Source organism: Neodiprion pinetum, chromosome 2 (genome assembly GCF_021155775.2).
Source record: "Neodiprion pinetum isolate iyNeoPine1 chromosome 2, iyNeoPine1.2, whole genome shotgun sequence".
NCBI lineage: Eukaryota > Metazoa > Arthropoda > Insecta > Hymenoptera > Diprionidae > Neodiprion > Neodiprion pinetum.
Genome location: NC_060233.1, coordinates 40,847,034 through 40,865,551, shown reverse-complemented (window position 1 = coordinate 40,865,551; position 18,518 = coordinate 40,847,034). Strand labels below are relative to the sequence as shown.

Below are 18,518 nucleotides of genomic sequence, written 5' to 3'. Positions count from 1 at the left end.
TTTGAAACTATTCATAACGCTTCTTTCCTATGTGTACGAATTTTCAGGCTCCTCTTTCGAACAGTACAGTTTGTTAACATGGAGTGCAATAATGCGATAAACAAAAGTCATGCGATGAATTTTTGGTAGAACTAAAGAGTTTGTAATACCGAATATCTGGTTGCAAATTGCAAAGAAGGGATCGAATCGAACAAAGCGAGTTCTAGAGTAAATACTTCAGTATTTTAAAACGCTATACTTTCCAAACAATCCACGGTCATATCTAATTCGGAAGAAATAACGATTTTAAGAAACAAGAGTAATTTTCTCAATTAATTCTTTGACTCACTGCCGGTATGTGGCAAAAAATAAAATGTGTATTACAAATTTTGTTCTTCCGTTTCTCTTTGCAGCACCCGAATGACGTTACATTTTTATCTCCGTGTAGCCCGGCATTGAAAATAAAATTTCTGGGGCGATATAAATTCCATGTCGTGCCTTCATCCGTTCGTCAAGATTGCAATACCTATTACGAATATCTCCAGGAAGAAGCAAAGTTTTGCGGTATTAACAGATGTCCGCTGAACGATATCACGTAGTTTAATATTAAAAATAATAAAAAAAAATTATTAAAGAATTTCGATACGAATCCGGAGCCGACGTCTACAATCGGAGTCTATTTCAAAAACAATCTGCTTTAGCATGGTACCGATCGATGAGTCGGAACATAGGTATACATATAATCATTCACTGCAAGTCACTTTCCCTCCGCACTGCGGGATCAATTTTTACAGTATCCAATTAACCGGCTTCTACACAATGGACTCTCTTGAAATGAAAGTAAAGATGAATATACAGGCAATCAAAGATACCCTGCAATCACTACATCGAGTACGGCCGAACCTTCGTGTACAGGAATAATCAACGACGAACTTATACACAGCTGGAACAAAGTGACTAACAAATAAGAGATATTACGTTGTACGTCAACTTATTACTATAAATCACCGATATAATAATATAAAACTGATTTAATCATGAAAATTATGTAATATCATAATATTTATGCTTGCGATAGTTTTTTCCGATCCATCCGGTTATTCACAATTTTTCCGGAATTGTTACATTATAACGTGGACACTATTTCTAACGCTGTAGGTAGACCTTTTACGTCATATCAATTTCAGAGAACTGATCGAGTGACCTTTAAAGTGACTCAAATAGAAAAGCAATTTTAATTTACAGTAGCTGGATTTATTCATTCCAAATTTGAAAGCTTACTCGACTTTTCCTGCAATATTTTTCACTTTCGTAAAAGTAACGTGAGACAAACGACTTTTAGCGATTTGAGCGGAAGGTCTCTATCACACGATCGTAATTGAAGAGAATAACAATACAGCACTCCGTTAGCGTTCATTGAGTGTGCACAACGGCTTCTGTACAACGGTCAGAAACGCCCGTCGGCGAATTAAATGGCGTGAATTTAACGAGTGACCTTAGCAGTCGTCGCCGTATACGTATAAAGTCTATAAGTTATAACATAATGCTCAGAAAGTTTGCAGGGAGACATGCAAAGGTGAAGGTCTCGTGATCTAGTCTAGGTTCTATAATCGCTCGAATCTCAGCAGGAGAAATATACCGGTTTGACATGACCGGAGCATAGGTGCCACTGGTAAAACAGGAGCATAATTTCCGGGGCTTTATTGTCGCTCAACTGTGCAGTTTATACTGTTAAAAGCGTGTCGATTCGAGCACGAAACGTTTTGTGAAGCGAATTATCTCGGTGGGAAAATAACGTGGACCGAAAATCGGTAAGAAACTCTCCGTTCTCAGTACGTACGGTCCCGCTTCCTGGTATACGTGCACTCGGCAGAAAGTCTGAGGCCCAAAAAGTGGGGCCCCATCGTCGCGGAGTACGATGACCTCCTTCTTTTGTTATTGAAAATAGTTTCGTCTTCCATTGGGTAGGTCAGTGACTAAGTGCAGTGGCTATCGCTAAGTACAATAACTGCGTTAATTCGTCTTTCAAAGTGTGAGAAAGCTGCGTTATAACGGTTTCGGACGAAACGTGGACCGCGGTAACGATAATTAGGTCCGTCAAGCGTTCACCAGTTTCAAATGACATTTAAAGAATTTACCGTTGCGTACGGGGACAAAACACTTGATGTAATATGTTTCGAGAAAACTTTCACGACGCGTGTGTCGTTGGCATTTCCAGACATTTACACCGATTTTTATACATCGTCTAGAAACGCTTTACTAAATAACAATTGGGTAGTGCAATTAAAACAGTGAATTGCTAAGTAACAAAGCTTGACAATAATCTAAATATCATGTTATAGTAATGATTTATGAAACTAATGTTGAGGAAGTATAGTTTCCAATGTTCTTGCTTTGTTCTGTCGTTTCGAACAGTTTTCACGAAGTTTGATTGCTCCATGAACGTTATAAAACGTTGTATGTTTCATGCATGAAAAGATCAGTGGAGCACAAGTACTGTTTGCCACACATAAGGCTTTTTTAGCAAATTTTATAACGAAATGTTTGCAGTGACCGCTGCATTGGAATTTAATTGAATCGGTTCACTCGTCGCGAAAGTTACGCGAATTTAAATTATTCTCACTTTGAATGTGAACATTGTAGGCCGAGTACCGATTGTGCATGCGGGTGAAGCGATGGCTAATAATATCGGCCGACAAGTGTTTTAAATTCGATATAATTTGCGTGTCCGCTTTATTTGTATACCGACATTAAACGATACATTACATATACGTATACGAATTATGTATTAATACGTTTTAGAATCTATATTCCTTAATACTGAATGGAGTAAATAATCAATCCGATAGGCAGTTATTACTGCAATTGTCCTTAAATAAATTAAAAACTAAGATAAAAATTAGGATTTACTACCCTGTGAAATGCAGCATAATGCAAAAAATTTACTTACGCTAGTTTATTGTAATTAGTATATTATTTATATAATATGTTAATTATAATATATTTTAATTTATTTTCGTTTACCCTCCCCTGTATCCGAGTGTGTTATTAAATATTTTAAATTTTCAATCCTTTTTTTCCTCGTTTTTCTTCAATTTTCTTCGGATATATATATATGTATATACACGAATGTGCACATGTGTGTATATATATATCTAAATCTATTCTAAATAAACAACACCAACATCTTTCCGTTTCTTAGCCGTGTAAATTTAATAATATGGTAATTCAATATAGTGCATCAAAATTCATTCACGAACACTTAGCCGCCTCGCATAAATATACCATTATACGAATAGATTTTATTACATATCAAAATTGCAAAAAAAACTATATAGTAGCTATAGAACAGACCGAGGAAATTCGACCGAGACCGAGAAACTGTCCTCAAAAAAATTCCAGAATCACCGATTTCTGGCATTACTATGCGGCGTTTTAATTGAATTTTAATATTGAGGATAATTGAAGCAATAATCAGCACGCGCCAAGAATATCTTGTGCATTCGCATCTTTCTCTCCATTAGTCAACGCGGGTGTTATCTTAAATGCCGACACATTCACTCAACCCGATTTTCATTCAAAGCTGAATTGCTTGCTGCCGTTTTGATTCTCAAATCACGTATGCGATGAACACGAACGATTTGCAAATTATATTTTCGCGATTGGTGAATGCAAGAATTCAGGATCGAATGGATATCGATGTCACAACTTAGGGGTATGCGTTGACGTTACGTAACACTGCGGCACAGTCGGTATCGATGAACAGTCGTTTTCCGTTTCTGAATCGTCAGTTTCCCCGGTCTAATCCGTTACTCGTATGTATTTTATAATCCTATTATACGTGTATACTCAAGACGTGTCTGCGACCCCCAGGATATGATTACGATAAAAAGTTCATCGTAAGCGCTGGAATTCCATTAAATAATCCAAGGTACGTACCTAATAATTTCGTTCGTTTTTAATTTTTCAATCTTACGAGATTGGTCGAGACCGATACGCCAAGACGTTTTACAGATTGCACATGAAAGGCAGGCAAAACCTTTTTGTTATTTAAGTCAACATTCCGACGTCCTACTTCTTTGCATCCATGTATGCTCATTGGCAAATAGCTGCCGTTTACATATTTTAATTTGACAATTTTGAATGCGTGTCGCGTTCGCATCGATATCATCACTTTAATGTACAGAAGGACTCACGTATTTGTTTTTTTTTTTTTTTTTTTTTCATTCAAATACAGAGAATACCGTGCAATGCGAATAATTATACTTATCAATCGCATTCGAAATTTGTTTTAAAACTAGATAATACCCAAGGAAGGGAATGAAAATCAAATGCAATAACAAAAACGAGTGGTCAAACTAATAGAATAAAAGGTTACTTCACTACTATCATGCCACGATCTAACATAATTACTGCATACATATATGTAATGCTAACACAGTGTAATAAACTTGATGCTGAATCGATGCTTTTATTTCAACCTTTTGTCATTTTAACTTGCAAACTCATATTTGAAAGCGTTGTGAAAAATAAAAATAAAAAAAGTGTTCCCTCTTTCGATGACAGTGACAGCTGTTCAACAGTTCCGTAAAAGTAAAGTAAAGTTCCTTCGTAATTTATATCCGAACACAAGGAGTGATTTATTTTTCATGAGTTTAGCCGTTTGAAATTTGAAAATTAAAGAAATATTGCAAAGAATGCAAGAAGAAAGTGATAAAATCAATTGCTATATTACCTTTTGTTTCAATTTTTATTACGTAATAGACATTTATATAAAATTATAGTGTATAATAATAATAATAATAATAATAATAATAATAATAATCTGACCTATGGCGATTTTTGACGATGAAAAAATGAATGATGTAGTCAAGTTTATCGCTACACTTTTGTACGTAACATAAAAATTTTGAAAATGTTACGTTGAACACCGGACAATTATAAGAGGGGAGGGAGGGAGGGAGGGAGGGGGGGGGGGGGGGGGGGCAACGATAAAAAAAAATTCACTAAAAAATACATTCCACGATAATAATAGAAAATTTAGTGCAACAAAAAATGCCAATAATACGACACGACGGTACCTCTTAAAGATTCCGTAACGCAGACAGCCTCAATACACGATTTTTTTTTTTATCTATAGATACATATCTAGTAAATAATTACTAATAAAGTCATATTTTCACATGCAGATTTTCTGAGCTTCTAAAAATTGTTTGGAACGCCTGACGACGCGTTATCAGTTCACCACTGCGAAATATCTCCGTTAACGTTGATCAAAAATATTTATATATAATTGAAATGCAAGTAAAAGCATCGATTTATTAATTCAATTGATGTGAATTTCCTTGATTCAAAAATTAAGAAAGAAAACAAAACCTCACAATTTGAATTTCGTATTACGGAGGTCGGTCGATGATGACTGCGACACGGTCTAGAGATCAGTGTCGTACCATGCAGCAACCTGATTGTTGTCTTGTGGAGGTGCGGGAAGTTCTTCGAGGTGATCAAAGCTCAGATCACCATCTTGAGCAACGTCCATGGTGTCCATTGCGCCGTACGTCGATCCTCCGCCTATCTCAAGTCCTTGCATTGAATCTATTGGTATCTGGTCATAACCTGGCAAAAAAATCAACGTTTTCAGCATGTAATCAATTTCCTGCCTGGAAAGAAACTAACGGTAACTGTCCAAAATAAAAAATAAAAAAATTGAATAGAAATTATCACTGCAATTCTAGGTCAAAGAAAGGTATTTTTTTAATAAAGTATAGCTCAACTTTCTGATTTACATATAGGTAGATATATTCCTGGCATGTTTAGGTATTGTCAAGCAGAAGTAGAAAGATTACTCGTCATTTTACTTTAAATCGTCGATTTGCCGTTAATCTATACGCGATGGAGTAGATCGTAATTACTGAGTAACACAGGACAGTTAAGAAGCTTTAAGTAATGATATAACAGGGATAACAAACGGTGTTTTAGCTTGTTTCTTCAAACTTTTCAAAAATCTTGAACTAATCCAACTAATCGTAAATTTACTTACTGTTCAACGAATTCGCAAACTTTATTCAAAATCTACACAACTGAGAACTTATTTTCATTAAAGGATAATCATCAATTGCAAGAAAAAATCAGTTTCATCATTACATGAATTGGAAGTTAAAAGCTGTTTCAGTCATACGGAACTGGATTCAATCATGCGTTTTGTTATTTTCTCAAATCAGTTTTGCGATTTTCGATAGAAGAAACGCGAGTGAAAAGGAAAAAATAGACTTAGTATATTCAATCCAACAAAAACACACGTATGGACCCTTAACTAAGGTGGAAACTGCATAGAAACAAGCACTCCAGAGGTCAAAGTTATTGATTTCCCAGCTTCAATAAACAGAGAGGGTAAGATGAAAGGTAGGAGAGATTACAAGTCAGCGTAGGAGTTGCCTGATTGCATGCCTTTAGATACACAGTTGACTGATCACCTTTGTCGGCTTCCTCTATTTTTGTTTAAAAAAAATCTTCACTGTGAATATATTGTTGTGAACGAAAATACAAAATCAAACCTATTACAATCTCTCTTTACTCGCATTCAAATTTAAAAAAAAATAAAGTAAAACAAGATAAAACTTCATTTTGCGCAAAAGATATTTTCGAAATTATAATTGAAACGTAAGATTTAATTAACAAAGATGTTTAAATATCTGTTGGCAACAAATACACATGGTTAATATTGATTGTTATTCAAAGTAAGAAGCAGAGCGTTATTTTTCATGATAAGTGTTAAAAAACGATACATTCTACCAAACTATTTTTTAATTTCAACTGCACAACAACAATGCTATATCATAGACGTGCAGTAGATTCAGACACACACACATGCGCAAGCGGAAGATTTAGTGACATGTTTTCAAGCATTAACTTGAATAAGTTTCCGTATTTTCATTTGCTCTACACAAGTAGACATGTTTACGATTGGCGTTGAGTTTGAACGTACTATAATTCAACGAATGAAAAGATGGATTAAAAGTACTCTCTAAAGTTTGCGTAACAAGCATTGCTGAATGTGTTTGTACAAAACCAGCGGAATGTTCAACGAACTTAAGAGCAATTCCGTGTACTGCAAACAGTAAGAAATATACACTAGCAAATAGCAAATACGTAGTGTATAATTAACACGAAATAGTGGATACAGTTCACAATGTTAATATTAGCAAGCAGATTAGAGTAAGTAAGAATTGAAGTTCACCTATGTGTTACCACGAGATATTGTTGATAGCCTTTTACTTAAATGTAAGTCCGTTGGTTAAGCTGCTGTTGGAATAACATTACATTAAATATAATGACTCTAATTAGCTAGAAGTGTTAAGTGCTTAAACGATACCCAAAGATTGTGAATTTTAATAAGATAAGGTTTACTCGGTTTAGTTTTGTTGAAGAAAGGAGGAGAGGGGAGATGGAAAAGGACACTACCACAGGAAAAAAAAAAAAAAAAAAGAAACAACACTTGGACGATCTTTTTCTTTAAATTTTACAATGCGTGTGACGCAAAAAAAAAAAAAATTCCGTCATTCTATCTCATGGACAAAAGTAATTACTTACTTTTCCCGACCAACCACTTATTTAACAAAATTCTATTAGTTGGTTCTTTTCATGGAATTGAAAACTCCCTTTCGAAGTGATTCTTCAAACAAACTTAGCACAACATGGTGTACAGTTTGTTTCTATAATTAAATCGTTCAACGTTTATTATTTTACCATTTTTTGTGATGCCAGCAGCAGTGAATAACAAGTATAATTAAACGTAATGCAAAAGGGAGAGCAAGGATGGACGAAATGTGTGACTTACCTTGCGGCTGGTATCCCCGACCTCCGTGACTGCTGTGCACACTAGGGGGTCCTTGTCCATACATACCATCATAGCCTTGATCTGGACCAAGCATGTCCTGGAGAGTAGGTAGGCACAGGTAAACACAAAACTTAATGTCTAACAGATTAAAATTGTTACGCCCTCTGCGTTCTACGGTTGAGATCCGATTTTACTCAAAGTAAAGAAAAATAAGTGATAATAAAAAAAAAAAAATTTAATCAAAAAACCGCAAGAAATAAAGGGTTAACACAATTTTACACGTCGAGTAAAAAAAGGGGACGGAAAAACCGATACATCAAACTGCAGGGAATACGGCTCCTCTTCTTTTATGTATGTGCGTACTTTATACTTTACATTATAAAGGAATTTTAGATTAGAATACCTTGTGTCTCGTGCGACATAGAATAGCAAAATACATTCCCATGCAGGGTTTATATGGTGTATATATATCTGTGATTTTAAATTCAACTGTGCGATTTTTGTTTCTAAGGATGTGTCGGGCACGTATTCGAGTCATAAAAATTTTGGAACAAAAAAAAAAAAATCGTACAACGGTTTACAAGGTGCAATTGAAGTGATTCAAGTTCAATTTCATTGAAGGTATATTACGAAAACAAAGAAAGGTTCCACAATTGTCCCAATTTTTCATATTCAGGAATATTAAAATTCAATTGGATTCACTTCTCTGTCTGTATTTTTTTTTTTTTTTTTATTCAGTACCTTTTCTGACTATACTATACGCTCAACACATTCTAATTTTATGCTTGTATTTTTCTATTTTGCATGTACACTACTTCCCATGCTTCCATTAGGCACAACGCTATTCTATTTTTAAAACAAAATCGTCAATATTGACATCGTAAATTGACAATCAGAATAAGAAGAGAAATTGATTTGCGTGATGTTTTCTTTGAATTCTTATTTCGGTTGTATAGGATATTCAAAAGCGAATGTCTTCCATCAGGAAATGGTGCATACAAAACAAAGGGTCCCCTTACCTTCCCCTGCCCTGTTAAAATCGAGGATCACTTTGTGACTGTTTCAAAATAAACCAGGTTACATACCCTAGACTTTGATGCTAATTTTGGACGAGTAGGTAATAGCTGTAATAAATCAAATCTTCTCCTAACATACCGCGGGTTTGTTGTGCTCTGTGAGTCGAAATTATAGTGAGCGGAGTGATAACAACTGTCTACTACTCGATCTATTCCAAGAAGGTATAATATCAATTGTTGCAGGCTAAAAATTATACAAAGAGCAAGCTTAAAATTGGTAAAAAAAAGCACATATGGATATGAATGTGATTACACGTAAGAACGCGTTTAATGTTATGTTAGATTAAGCTTTGCGCAATTGAACATATTTCAATCGATTATGAAAAATAGTTTTTATGTACATAATAGGCCAATTCGTGTGTTATGCGTATTGGAATAATGGACAAAACAATAATGCAACAGTCTACTACGCTATTATCTACCAGCTGCTACTGCACGAAAATTTTCATGTGTCAAATACGTAATACGTTTTATGTAGCGAATTAAGCGAGCACTCAGTGCTGACAGGAGATTCACAGGTGTGGAATATTCTGCACCTCTGTCACTTTAACTGTGGCTTCATTTACACACCATTCAATGGTTGATATTGGAAAACTGTCTCTCGTTTCCGCCCGTGTCTTTCTCTCTCTCTCTTTCGCTTTGTCTTCATCTTTTTCTGTCTCGTTTGAAACATGCTACTCTGTACAATACTTTTCCTTTGATCACCCATTACGCTTTGCACAATACGAATGAAACAGCGGCCCTCGCAACAAAAGGGAATAACACGTACATACCCACCCAAGTTATTAGAAGAGTGGAAAAACGAAAGAAAAGAAGGAATGTTCTGTCGATCCGGCGATATTCACGAAAAAACCTAGAATTATTTCAAGGCGGTTTGATGTGAAAACTAATAGAAGCCACAGTGCGAGTGTCTCGGATAAGAAAATGTGCTGATTTTACCTGTAAGTCTGGACCCATTCCGAGATCAGCGTTGTTCCAGAGGCTGGTGTCTTCGCGGAATAGCGAGTTAGTCAGCTCCATAGATAACCGTTTCTTGTAGTCCTGCGGCTTGTCGTCACTCATTCGGAAAAGCACGGCAGCTGCGTAAGTTGCAACGCCTTCGTTCCGCGAGTGAAGTAACTCAGTTAGCGGAGCGGTAGCTCCTTCTTGCTCAATCATTTCAGCCCCTTCCTTATCCGTCGCCAATTCGCAAAGTACTCCTGCCGCGACGCGTTGAATATTCTCAATCTCGTTGAACAGCAACTAATGTTCCATAAAGGTAAAAGGACATCGGATAAACAAAAGACTGATACTAATCTGTGATAAAGCAGGGTTGTGATATACATCACTAAAAAGTAATCTGCAGATTATAAGTTGATCATTAGAGTACGGACCTGGACGAATATCGGTATAACAGTTTGAGTTCGAATGATCGCTCTGTTATGCGATTCTCTGGCTAGAATGTGCAAAGCTCCAACTGTGCCTTCCACAATTTCTTCCATGCGCACCCCATCTGCGTATGCTCCAGCTGCCTGTTGGCTTCCTGTACTAGCCACTGAGGATCTCTGCTGCAAGATAACGGTGATAATAAGCTCGATAAGTCAAGATCAACATTCGGCATGTGACGTGACACTGTATTAAGCGTTCTTTTATTTCTGTGTCTAATACGTTAGATTGAACAATCGAGACATAATTATAAAGGAACATACTCGCTGAGTATCCTGGAAAGCGCGCATGAGGAGCCTAACCAGATGATGAATAGCGCCATGTTCGCGTAACGGAGCATGATTCGCTGGGCACAGAGCCAGATTACGAATAAGGCCAATAACAGCCTTGACCAACGGCCAGCGCGAAGGCGGATGCAGAAGCTTGACTATGACCTGAATGCCGTAGTTCAAGCGGACCGAATTTTGGGCCATTTCGGCGTCGACGTGACGCGAAGTTAGATGACGGAGAGCACAGACTGCTGGCTCTGTTATCTCCTCGCGATCACCAGCGCTGACAATAGTGCGCACAAGTGCGTCGACTCCCCCAACTTGACACACTGTGACCTGAAATAAGTTTTTCAAATACTTTTGTGAATATTTTGCTTCTTCTCCTCATTTATTTCCATACTCTGTAAGAAATTTGACGCACCTTGTTGCGTTGATTGTTGCATGTCAAATTTGACAGAATACCGGCTGCGCATGTGACAACGTTTACGTCGCTTGAAGTCAGCACCTGCACTAATCCTTGCAGCAGACCCTCCAGTCCGTCAACTTTTGTTCCTGCGTCAGAGAGATTTCGCAGTGTCCACAAGCAATTCTGAACCAGTCTTGGACTCGAGTTTCCAAGATGCATTGCCAAGGCTTGCATACCGCCAGCTTCGACAATTGCTGGTTTGTTGCTGGAGCACACCGACAGCACTGGGAAAGAGAAAAGAATACATATTGAAATATGATTGTTGCGTAAGAGGTGTCAGGGATAATTTCAGAGTGAATATTGTCTATAAGACCCTAGATATTGTTAGACTGTATTTTACCCTTCAAGACTCTGGAGGTTGTCCACAACAGCTTCTCGTACTCATAAGAGCGCATAATTCGTACAAGTTCGATTGGTCCCTGAGAAGCGAGGATGATCAGCTTGCTTTCTTGATTGCCATAAGCGAGAATTTGGAGACAGTCAGTTACAATAGCCAAAAATTTCACGTTGTTACGCTGAAGAAGAGCAACCATCTTCTGCAGTCCACCGGCAAGACGTACGGCCATTTTAGAACCGTCTTGGTGAAGCAGCAGATTGTGAAGCGTGGTTATGGCGTAGAATAATACAGACTCTACTGGTGAACTCAACAGCTTAACAAGGGCGGGGATACCGCCACTTTTGAAAATAGCCAGAAGCCCTTGTCTGTGGTGAGACAAATTGTGCAGAGTTCCGACCGCAGCTTTCGTTGATTCAAGATCATTGCTGTTTGAGATTGCTCGTACAAGAGCAGCCACCATTTGGGGACTGTTCATAATAGCGTGTCGTGAGGCCTCCTTTTTAGACAACTGATGCACCATCATAGCAGCCTGCGAAACTATAACCTGATCCTCGTCATTGAGGAGCTTGATCAACTCTGGAATCGCACGAGTTGCCAGATCCGCATCATCCTGATAGTTGATCAAGTTGACCACTGCGTGCTTCAACATTTGGCTTGGCTCTGCCAGTCTTTGAACTGCGGTCGGTTGCGCTGGATCATACTGTGTAGATGGTATCTCAATACCCTCCTCTAATGTTTCAGGGAACATTGCTGCGCGTACACGCTGTGATCTCGTGTGGCTCAGTTGTTGATTCATTTCTGTTGAAATAAAAATGATTGTTGAATATTTTAATTGAATTTTACAAGATTCGTTAACACGTACTCCTCGCTGTTTACAACTTCACAGAATTATTTTAAACTGAGACTGAAGTTTGTAGTAATTTCAAGCAGGAAATAATACTCCGTAATACTTTGGCTTTTTTTCTTCCATATGTAATAAATATTTCAATAATATTTTCCTCACCGTCGACTTGGTCCTGTGTGAATCCTTGAGCGAAGCCCTGATCCAAGTCGAACATGAGTTGGTCTCCCTCTATATCGTCATCTTCCTTTCCTGACAGAGACTGCGCCTGAGTCGCAGCCCCTGAGTGGATCCCCGAGTCGCCCATGTAGGAGTTTTGTTGCCACATGAGAGTCTGCTCTTTGGCAGAGCCCATCGGTAGGTCTGCCGGGCCTTGATAGCTGCCGTGCGACACTGGAAGTTACGAATATAACAGAAAATTGATTCAATTTCAAATCGAAAGGCCCTAAGGTCAGACCTGTAATTCAAATCAGATGGTACTTACTGGGTCTAGATTGATTCGACGTCATTTGATAACTCATGGCTCCAACGGGCGAAACACTCCACACCTGCATAAAATGGGGATTATTATGTAATTTTGTATCAGATCGATCGGAGTAAGTTTAGCATTGAATGTGTATTACGCAACAGTCTGAAATGTCACAAATTACAACTGATGAAAGCACGTCTTTTTTTTGTTCAGAGACACCAAACTGCATATAGATATACGTACATATGTCTAGCTGCTATGTAACTTTCATTCTTATGCAAATTTGACAACAGACTCATCGCTCCTATGATTCATATTACCAGCTAGCTAACGATTGTGAGATAACAAGTATCTCGTAATACGCACTTGTAATATTTAGATTAACACCAGTGTATTTAATCATACAGATATAAAACATATATCTGATCGAAGCAGAAAAATGTACAAATGTATGATAAAAAAAAAAATAATAAATAAAATAAAATACATGTCTACCACAGTCCTCAAAAAACCTATTCACGCTGATAGCAAAGCGAATAGTACAAGATGCACGCAGGTGCACATATCCGTTCGAGTAAAGCGATGGGTAGGTAGTTTTTTTTTTTTTTTTTTTACTCTCCCTTCTATTTCTCTTTTTTTTTATTTTCCATACTTAATTTATCGACGAAACGCCGGGGATCGTACGAACTGCTTTAGAGGGTGAAAAAGGACCGATAAAGCGTATTAAACGAGTGTGATACGCGGAGTGGGCCAAGAAACCGAAGCGTGGGTACGCGTGGGTGTTGCGGCACAACAAAGGGCTCAAGAATGCAATGCATCACCATTTTCTGACAATCGGAAGGGGGCAATGGAAGCACTTTTGACACACCCAGGCGTAAACACGAAAATCGGGGATAATCAGGCCTCAGAGGGCGAGACCGGGGGCGCGGATAACGCAGGATAACATTGTTTCACTTACCGTTTACCAGAGGGTCGATAATTATTGTTATTCGTGCGAATATCGTCCGTCAAACTACGCGAGTGACTCACTTTACACCAGCCAGCTTCCAGTTCCCCCTTCCAAGCACTGCCTCCTCGCTCCGCCAACTAAACATGGCGGATCCAGCGGCCGCAGCGCGCCCTTTACGACGAGACGAGGACCTGCGCCGCGCAGAAAGTAGTCCCGATGTTTAGACGCGGTGATTAGAGTATGACACACTATAATATGACTCGAGTCGATATACTGTGCCGTGTCGGCGGTACAAAGCATGCGTGAAGTTTCAGCCTCCCGCAGAAGCTTCGGGGAACCGGTCAACGGCGCTGATTCGGATCATGGGACGATTGGGTAGAATTCGAATTGAAAAAAATAAAACAAACTGTCACGATCCGTAGAATCTTTGGGTTAGGAGGAAACCTTTTTTGTGTTACTACGCCGATAGTGGACCGAGCGATCAAGTGCCGAGTGTTGCCACTTGACTAATTGTTCCATGTGCTCGAAATAGGCAATAAATTCGATGCCGTACGAGCCTCTCGACGCTCTCTGCATACGCCTTTTTCATCATCCACTCTTTGTCGGATTTTTTCATCATTCGGGTCTGAGGACATCGTTTGGAAATCGGAGAATTCCCAGCTGACTAAGCCGAACACTAATCGGCGGCATTGCGTGACTCCTATACGTACTACAGACTCTAGTCTACGGTATTCGGAGAATTAGAAAAGCGCGGTATACGCGTCAGAACTATTCCTTTATTTCATGTTAGCTTATGTTCTTAGTTTGTGACGAAATTCGCAGATGATAATTGACCGGGAAACTTCCCTCGTGCATCGTCCACAGGCGTAAATCATACTTTTATAAGGATTTAACATGTATGAATCTACATAATGTATAGGTATAGTAACAGTTATACCTAACTGGTTAATAAAGTTATTCTGTGTTAAATTCTACTGGATTTATCTCTCCATTTACATATAATAATCGTAAATATTTCATCTTTCAACAAACAGTCGCCCTGATGCCTACATCTTCTATAATCACGTGGCGTGCTCCATAGGGTTCGAGCTTAAGCAAACATACATGATTATGGCAACAAAAAGCCAGCGTTTGTAGATATATTTCAGATAAATGATTGTTCGTTTATTATCGATGGATGAGATATTTAAAATTCTGCGAATAACTTTTTTCTCCAGCCAGTCTCGTTCAGATGAAATTGTATGATTTTTCTCTTTTGCTTCTAAACGAAGGCCGCTCGAACCGCTCCCAGCTTTTTATGGTCAGAATCGACCCTTGCAGGGATAATAGGGAACCGCTATTTTACCTGAACGAAACGCGGCAGCACAGAGAATTGCTTGAACTGCGCAGTTTGAAATCTAGCTAACTTTGTACAAGGAGTTGTTCCTTTTTAATCTCCACGTGGAAACGAGATAAGCCTGAGCAAGTTGACCGAAGAATCAACCGTGGAATTTATACTCTCGCGTTCCTGCAATTACCATTATTTAAGTAGCTATGCCGCGGTTTTACACGCCAGACTAATGTCTAGCTTGAAACTAAGTTGATTTATTATAGTTGTATTATAGCTGCGTAACATGACCGTAGTATAGTAACTCCAGAAATTTCAGCTACGTTTATCGCTCGTAATTATACCATTTTAGCAATTCTGATAGATTATCTCTTCGTTCTCAATTACAGCGATTCTATTTGCTTTTGAAAGTAACTATCGAAACGCTGCGAAGATTCTAAAATCGGCGCATGTTATTCTCGATCGGAGGTGCCACAAGCGCCTACACGAATGCAACCGGTATAGCACGCGCGCTTGGCGTGTAGCGTGTGTCGCTCGTTAGGGGAGCGTTTCGAAACGAAATTTGTGTTATTACCGCACGATCGCGACAAAACGAAGTCGTGAGTTAAGCGAGACGTAAATCGGAGCAAAACGGACAGTCCGCTTTTCAGCACTTCAATTTTTCAAGGTGTTAGGCCCATTTAGTCAAGCCACTCAGGCTTCATGCGCGGGTACGCGCGTGTATCAACGGTCAAGTTTACGAGCGGGTGCCTCGAGTCCAGCTATGCATGGCCGGCTACAGATTGCGTTCGAAATAACAGACATCGACTGTTATAGTGCAAAGTAAAATGTATTGGCAGTTCGGCAGAAGAGCGCTATCAATTCTTATCAGCTGCGCCCATACCGATTAATTTTCACGAGCGTGATTGAGAGAGATTTCCCCTCGATACGTCGTCACCCGGTTAATGCTCGAATTCGCGCCGCTTTTAATGTCATCCCGCCGGTGGGCAGCGATAGATTCAAATATTTGACGGTAAACAGGAAATAGGAGACATTAATTCGCCATGTACGCGATCCGCGCGCATGATTTGTACACGCGTAATTCAGGTTTTCGTTTCTCCCTTTTTATTCGGGCCGTTTGTTTCTCCGCAGGCTGAAAGCCACGAAGAGACCCCAACGTGGGTATAATATGCGTGCGCATTAATATGCTCCGGATTTAACGTTGCTCAAGATTTGATCGAGTGTTCTATATCATCGCCCGTCGTTCGAGTAACCTCGGCCCACCCGGCGTAATTATATGCCTGTTAACGAATGAGTTATTGCTCCAGGAGGAGACAATCAGTGATTTATATTGACTCTTATTTGAGGGGTGGGGGTGGGGTCGGCTCGCAGCGTTCTCTGATAAGTGTCTCTGATAATATGCTAATAATGATTTGTGGTGACGGCGACTTCCGCGTTAATCTAGCTAAAGGCCTCCGCGCACGAGTCGATCGTCGAGTCGAGCAAAGCGAGGAAATTTAGAAACGCGCAGTGGCCCGACATTAAGCGTCTTACAGCGCTCCCCCGCTCTGCATTATATTTATCTCTTAATTTAACGACGCACGTTTACCCTGCAGCCCGCTGTGCAATGGGGTGACGTTACAGCGCAATTATAATATATTGCAATATGTATTTAACCGTCCATGGGATTCGTGACACGTCGTGGTTAAACGATGACGAGAATAATTACTGTCGAACAAGTTACACCGTTATGGGTCAATATTATTACAGTCTCGCGGATACGTCGAGCTTCCAGAGATCTGCAAAGAGCTCAAAAGTTCACAGGCATTTTAAAGCGTACTTACACGTACCTATAAACTTTCGTAATAAGCAATACCGCGCTCATACCTGTTCGTATAAACCGTTTGAAAAACGCGATAATCTCATAATTAAGTAAAGGTCAACGAATCCCCGCGTGACGAGTTGCCAACAAATCTCTGCCTTCTCATATTATATGCGCGTGTACGATATGATCGTTGCCCGTATTTATTACGGGCATTCACCTCTAGTACAGTAAACCACCTCCATGCACGCTATACCTATATACATAGACTTTCTTGCAAAACAATAAATCTCAGTGTTTATCGTACAGTGATTTTGAACGTCTACCGTGTGATTTGTTCCGCGGCCAAATATTTCTTCAAGTTTTATCTCAACAGACTCACGAATTTCAGTTAAAGTCAGATCTGGCTGTAAATTTTAAGGATATATACCACATATGTCAAAGAAAATTGACGACAAAACCCACATTACCAATAACTGTTCAACAATCGAACTATAACTGAATGGTTTTACTCGTCGACAATAAAGACGATTTTCGGAAGTAGCAGAGAAGAATATGACGAATGCTTCGGATCACGTGTTATATTTCGGTATCCAGGAGAAAAACGGCAGCGTTTTCAGGAAGCAGACTTTGATTGGGTAGTGCAGTTCCTCGGGGAAGCTCGAACCTCTATTATGGGGAAAATGCCTCGATCACGCATGGCCAGTTGTTGATGAGCGTCACTATGAGCGTTAGGGTGGGCCATAATTCGTCCCGAATCTGTATGTGTCTTGTATGAAATTTCCGGAATGATCTTCATCATCCAGGATTATACAACACTGCGTGCAGCGTGTACCTCGAGTAGAATTTCAACCAGACCAGGTTGACCTCCCAGCAGGCTCTGATCAGGCAAACTCTACTCCGGTGCATGTGATCTAACCCTGACTAAACCTGACACGTTGCAATTGTCGTGAGCAGCCACCAAACGTCATGGAAGTCGTTGACGTTCTCGTGATAAAAGTACCAAATGACTTGTAGTAAAATGTCGCCATCCACCTGCAAAATTGTACAAAACATCATTTCGCAGTTTAGCCAGTTTATTATTTTTGTAGACATCTGTCTATAGATATCAGCAGCTCATTTTTAGAAGCCTTGACTTTGTATCTATATAATAATAATTATAATTTCATACGTTATGTCAAAAATCAATAAACCCGAACAATCATAGCCCGAGTCTGATCAGGTAATGCCTCAACCTGCCCCGATAAACGCCTGATGAGGCCCCGATCCAGTTCCGATACTTCGAATCATCGCCTAATCAGGACATTCTAAAACGGCACGTTACACTTCTGGTCAGGTCCTGATCAGGTAGCCTTACGCGTACCTGATGAAGCGGTAAGTCAAGTCTGATCACGGCTTCGTCCGAGCCTGCTGAGAGTTTTTACTCAAGAAGGTTTTTCATTCAGTAGTAACTATTAATTAGCCCAGCATTGACCGAGCGTTTTGATCACGCTGCGCGCGTCTCAACTCGGCATGAGAGAGCAGCATCAAGGCAATCAGCATCCCGGACGATAAATAGCGGTGTCAATGACGTACACGATCGTTGGTATCGTTACGCAACGTAAGTATAACGTCGCAGAGGCAACGGCATCGCGGTTCCGCAGTGGCAGGTATCCGGTGTTCTTTTCCGCGGAACATGTTGTTCGGCCCCCGGAGCATGATCCTGTCATCGTCGATAGGCTGAGCCTCTGCCCGCAGTCCTG

General features: G+C 39.5%; 1 protein-coding gene across 3 annotated transcripts; it reads right to left on the bottom strand.

Annotated features, from left to right (window-relative positions):
* Positions 1–4,143: 4,143 nt before the first annotated feature.
* LOC124211326 (armadillo segment polarity protein) lies at positions 4,144–13,797 on the bottom strand. Of its 3 annotated transcripts, none has more exons than XM_046610283.2 (10): positions 13,658–13,797; positions 12,715–12,778; positions 12,393–12,623; positions 11,393–12,187; positions 11,008–11,276; positions 10,581–10,922; positions 10,266–10,439; positions 9,832–10,134; positions 7,817–7,913; positions 4,144–5,595 (listed from the first exon to the last, which is right to left on the bottom strand). In XM_046610283.2, the coding sequence occupies exons 2-10, from the start codon at positions 12,749–12,751 to the stop codon at positions 5,411–5,413; spliced, it is 2,433 nt and encodes an 810-aa protein (XP_046466239.1). In that variant the 5' UTR covers positions 12,752–12,778; positions 13,658–13,797; the 3' UTR covers positions 4,144–5,410. The 3 variants fall into 3 exon arrangements, with proteins under 3 accessions (XP_046466239.1, XP_046466240.1, XP_046466241.1); XM_046610284.2 differs by having other exon boundaries at positions 10,266–10,436; XM_046610285.2 differs by lacking the exon at positions 7,817–7,913 and having other exon boundaries at positions 5,426–5,595.
* Between the last annotated feature and the right edge of the window lie 4,721 nt (positions 13,798–18,518).

Bases quoted from the DNA above. Each gene is read 5' to 3' on its own strand.
- LOC124211326 (XM_046610283.2), bottom strand. From the start codon at position 12,751: ATGAGTTATCAAATGACGTCGAATCAATCTAGACCCA. The intron at 12,624-12,714 runs GTAAGTACCATC...CGTAACTTCCAG, and splicing joins GTCGAATCAATCTAGACCCA to TGTCGCACGGCAGCTATCAA. The intron at 12,188-12,392 runs GTGAGGAAAATA...TTATTTCAACAG, and splicing joins CACACAGGACCAAGTCGACG to AAATGAATCAACAACTGAGC.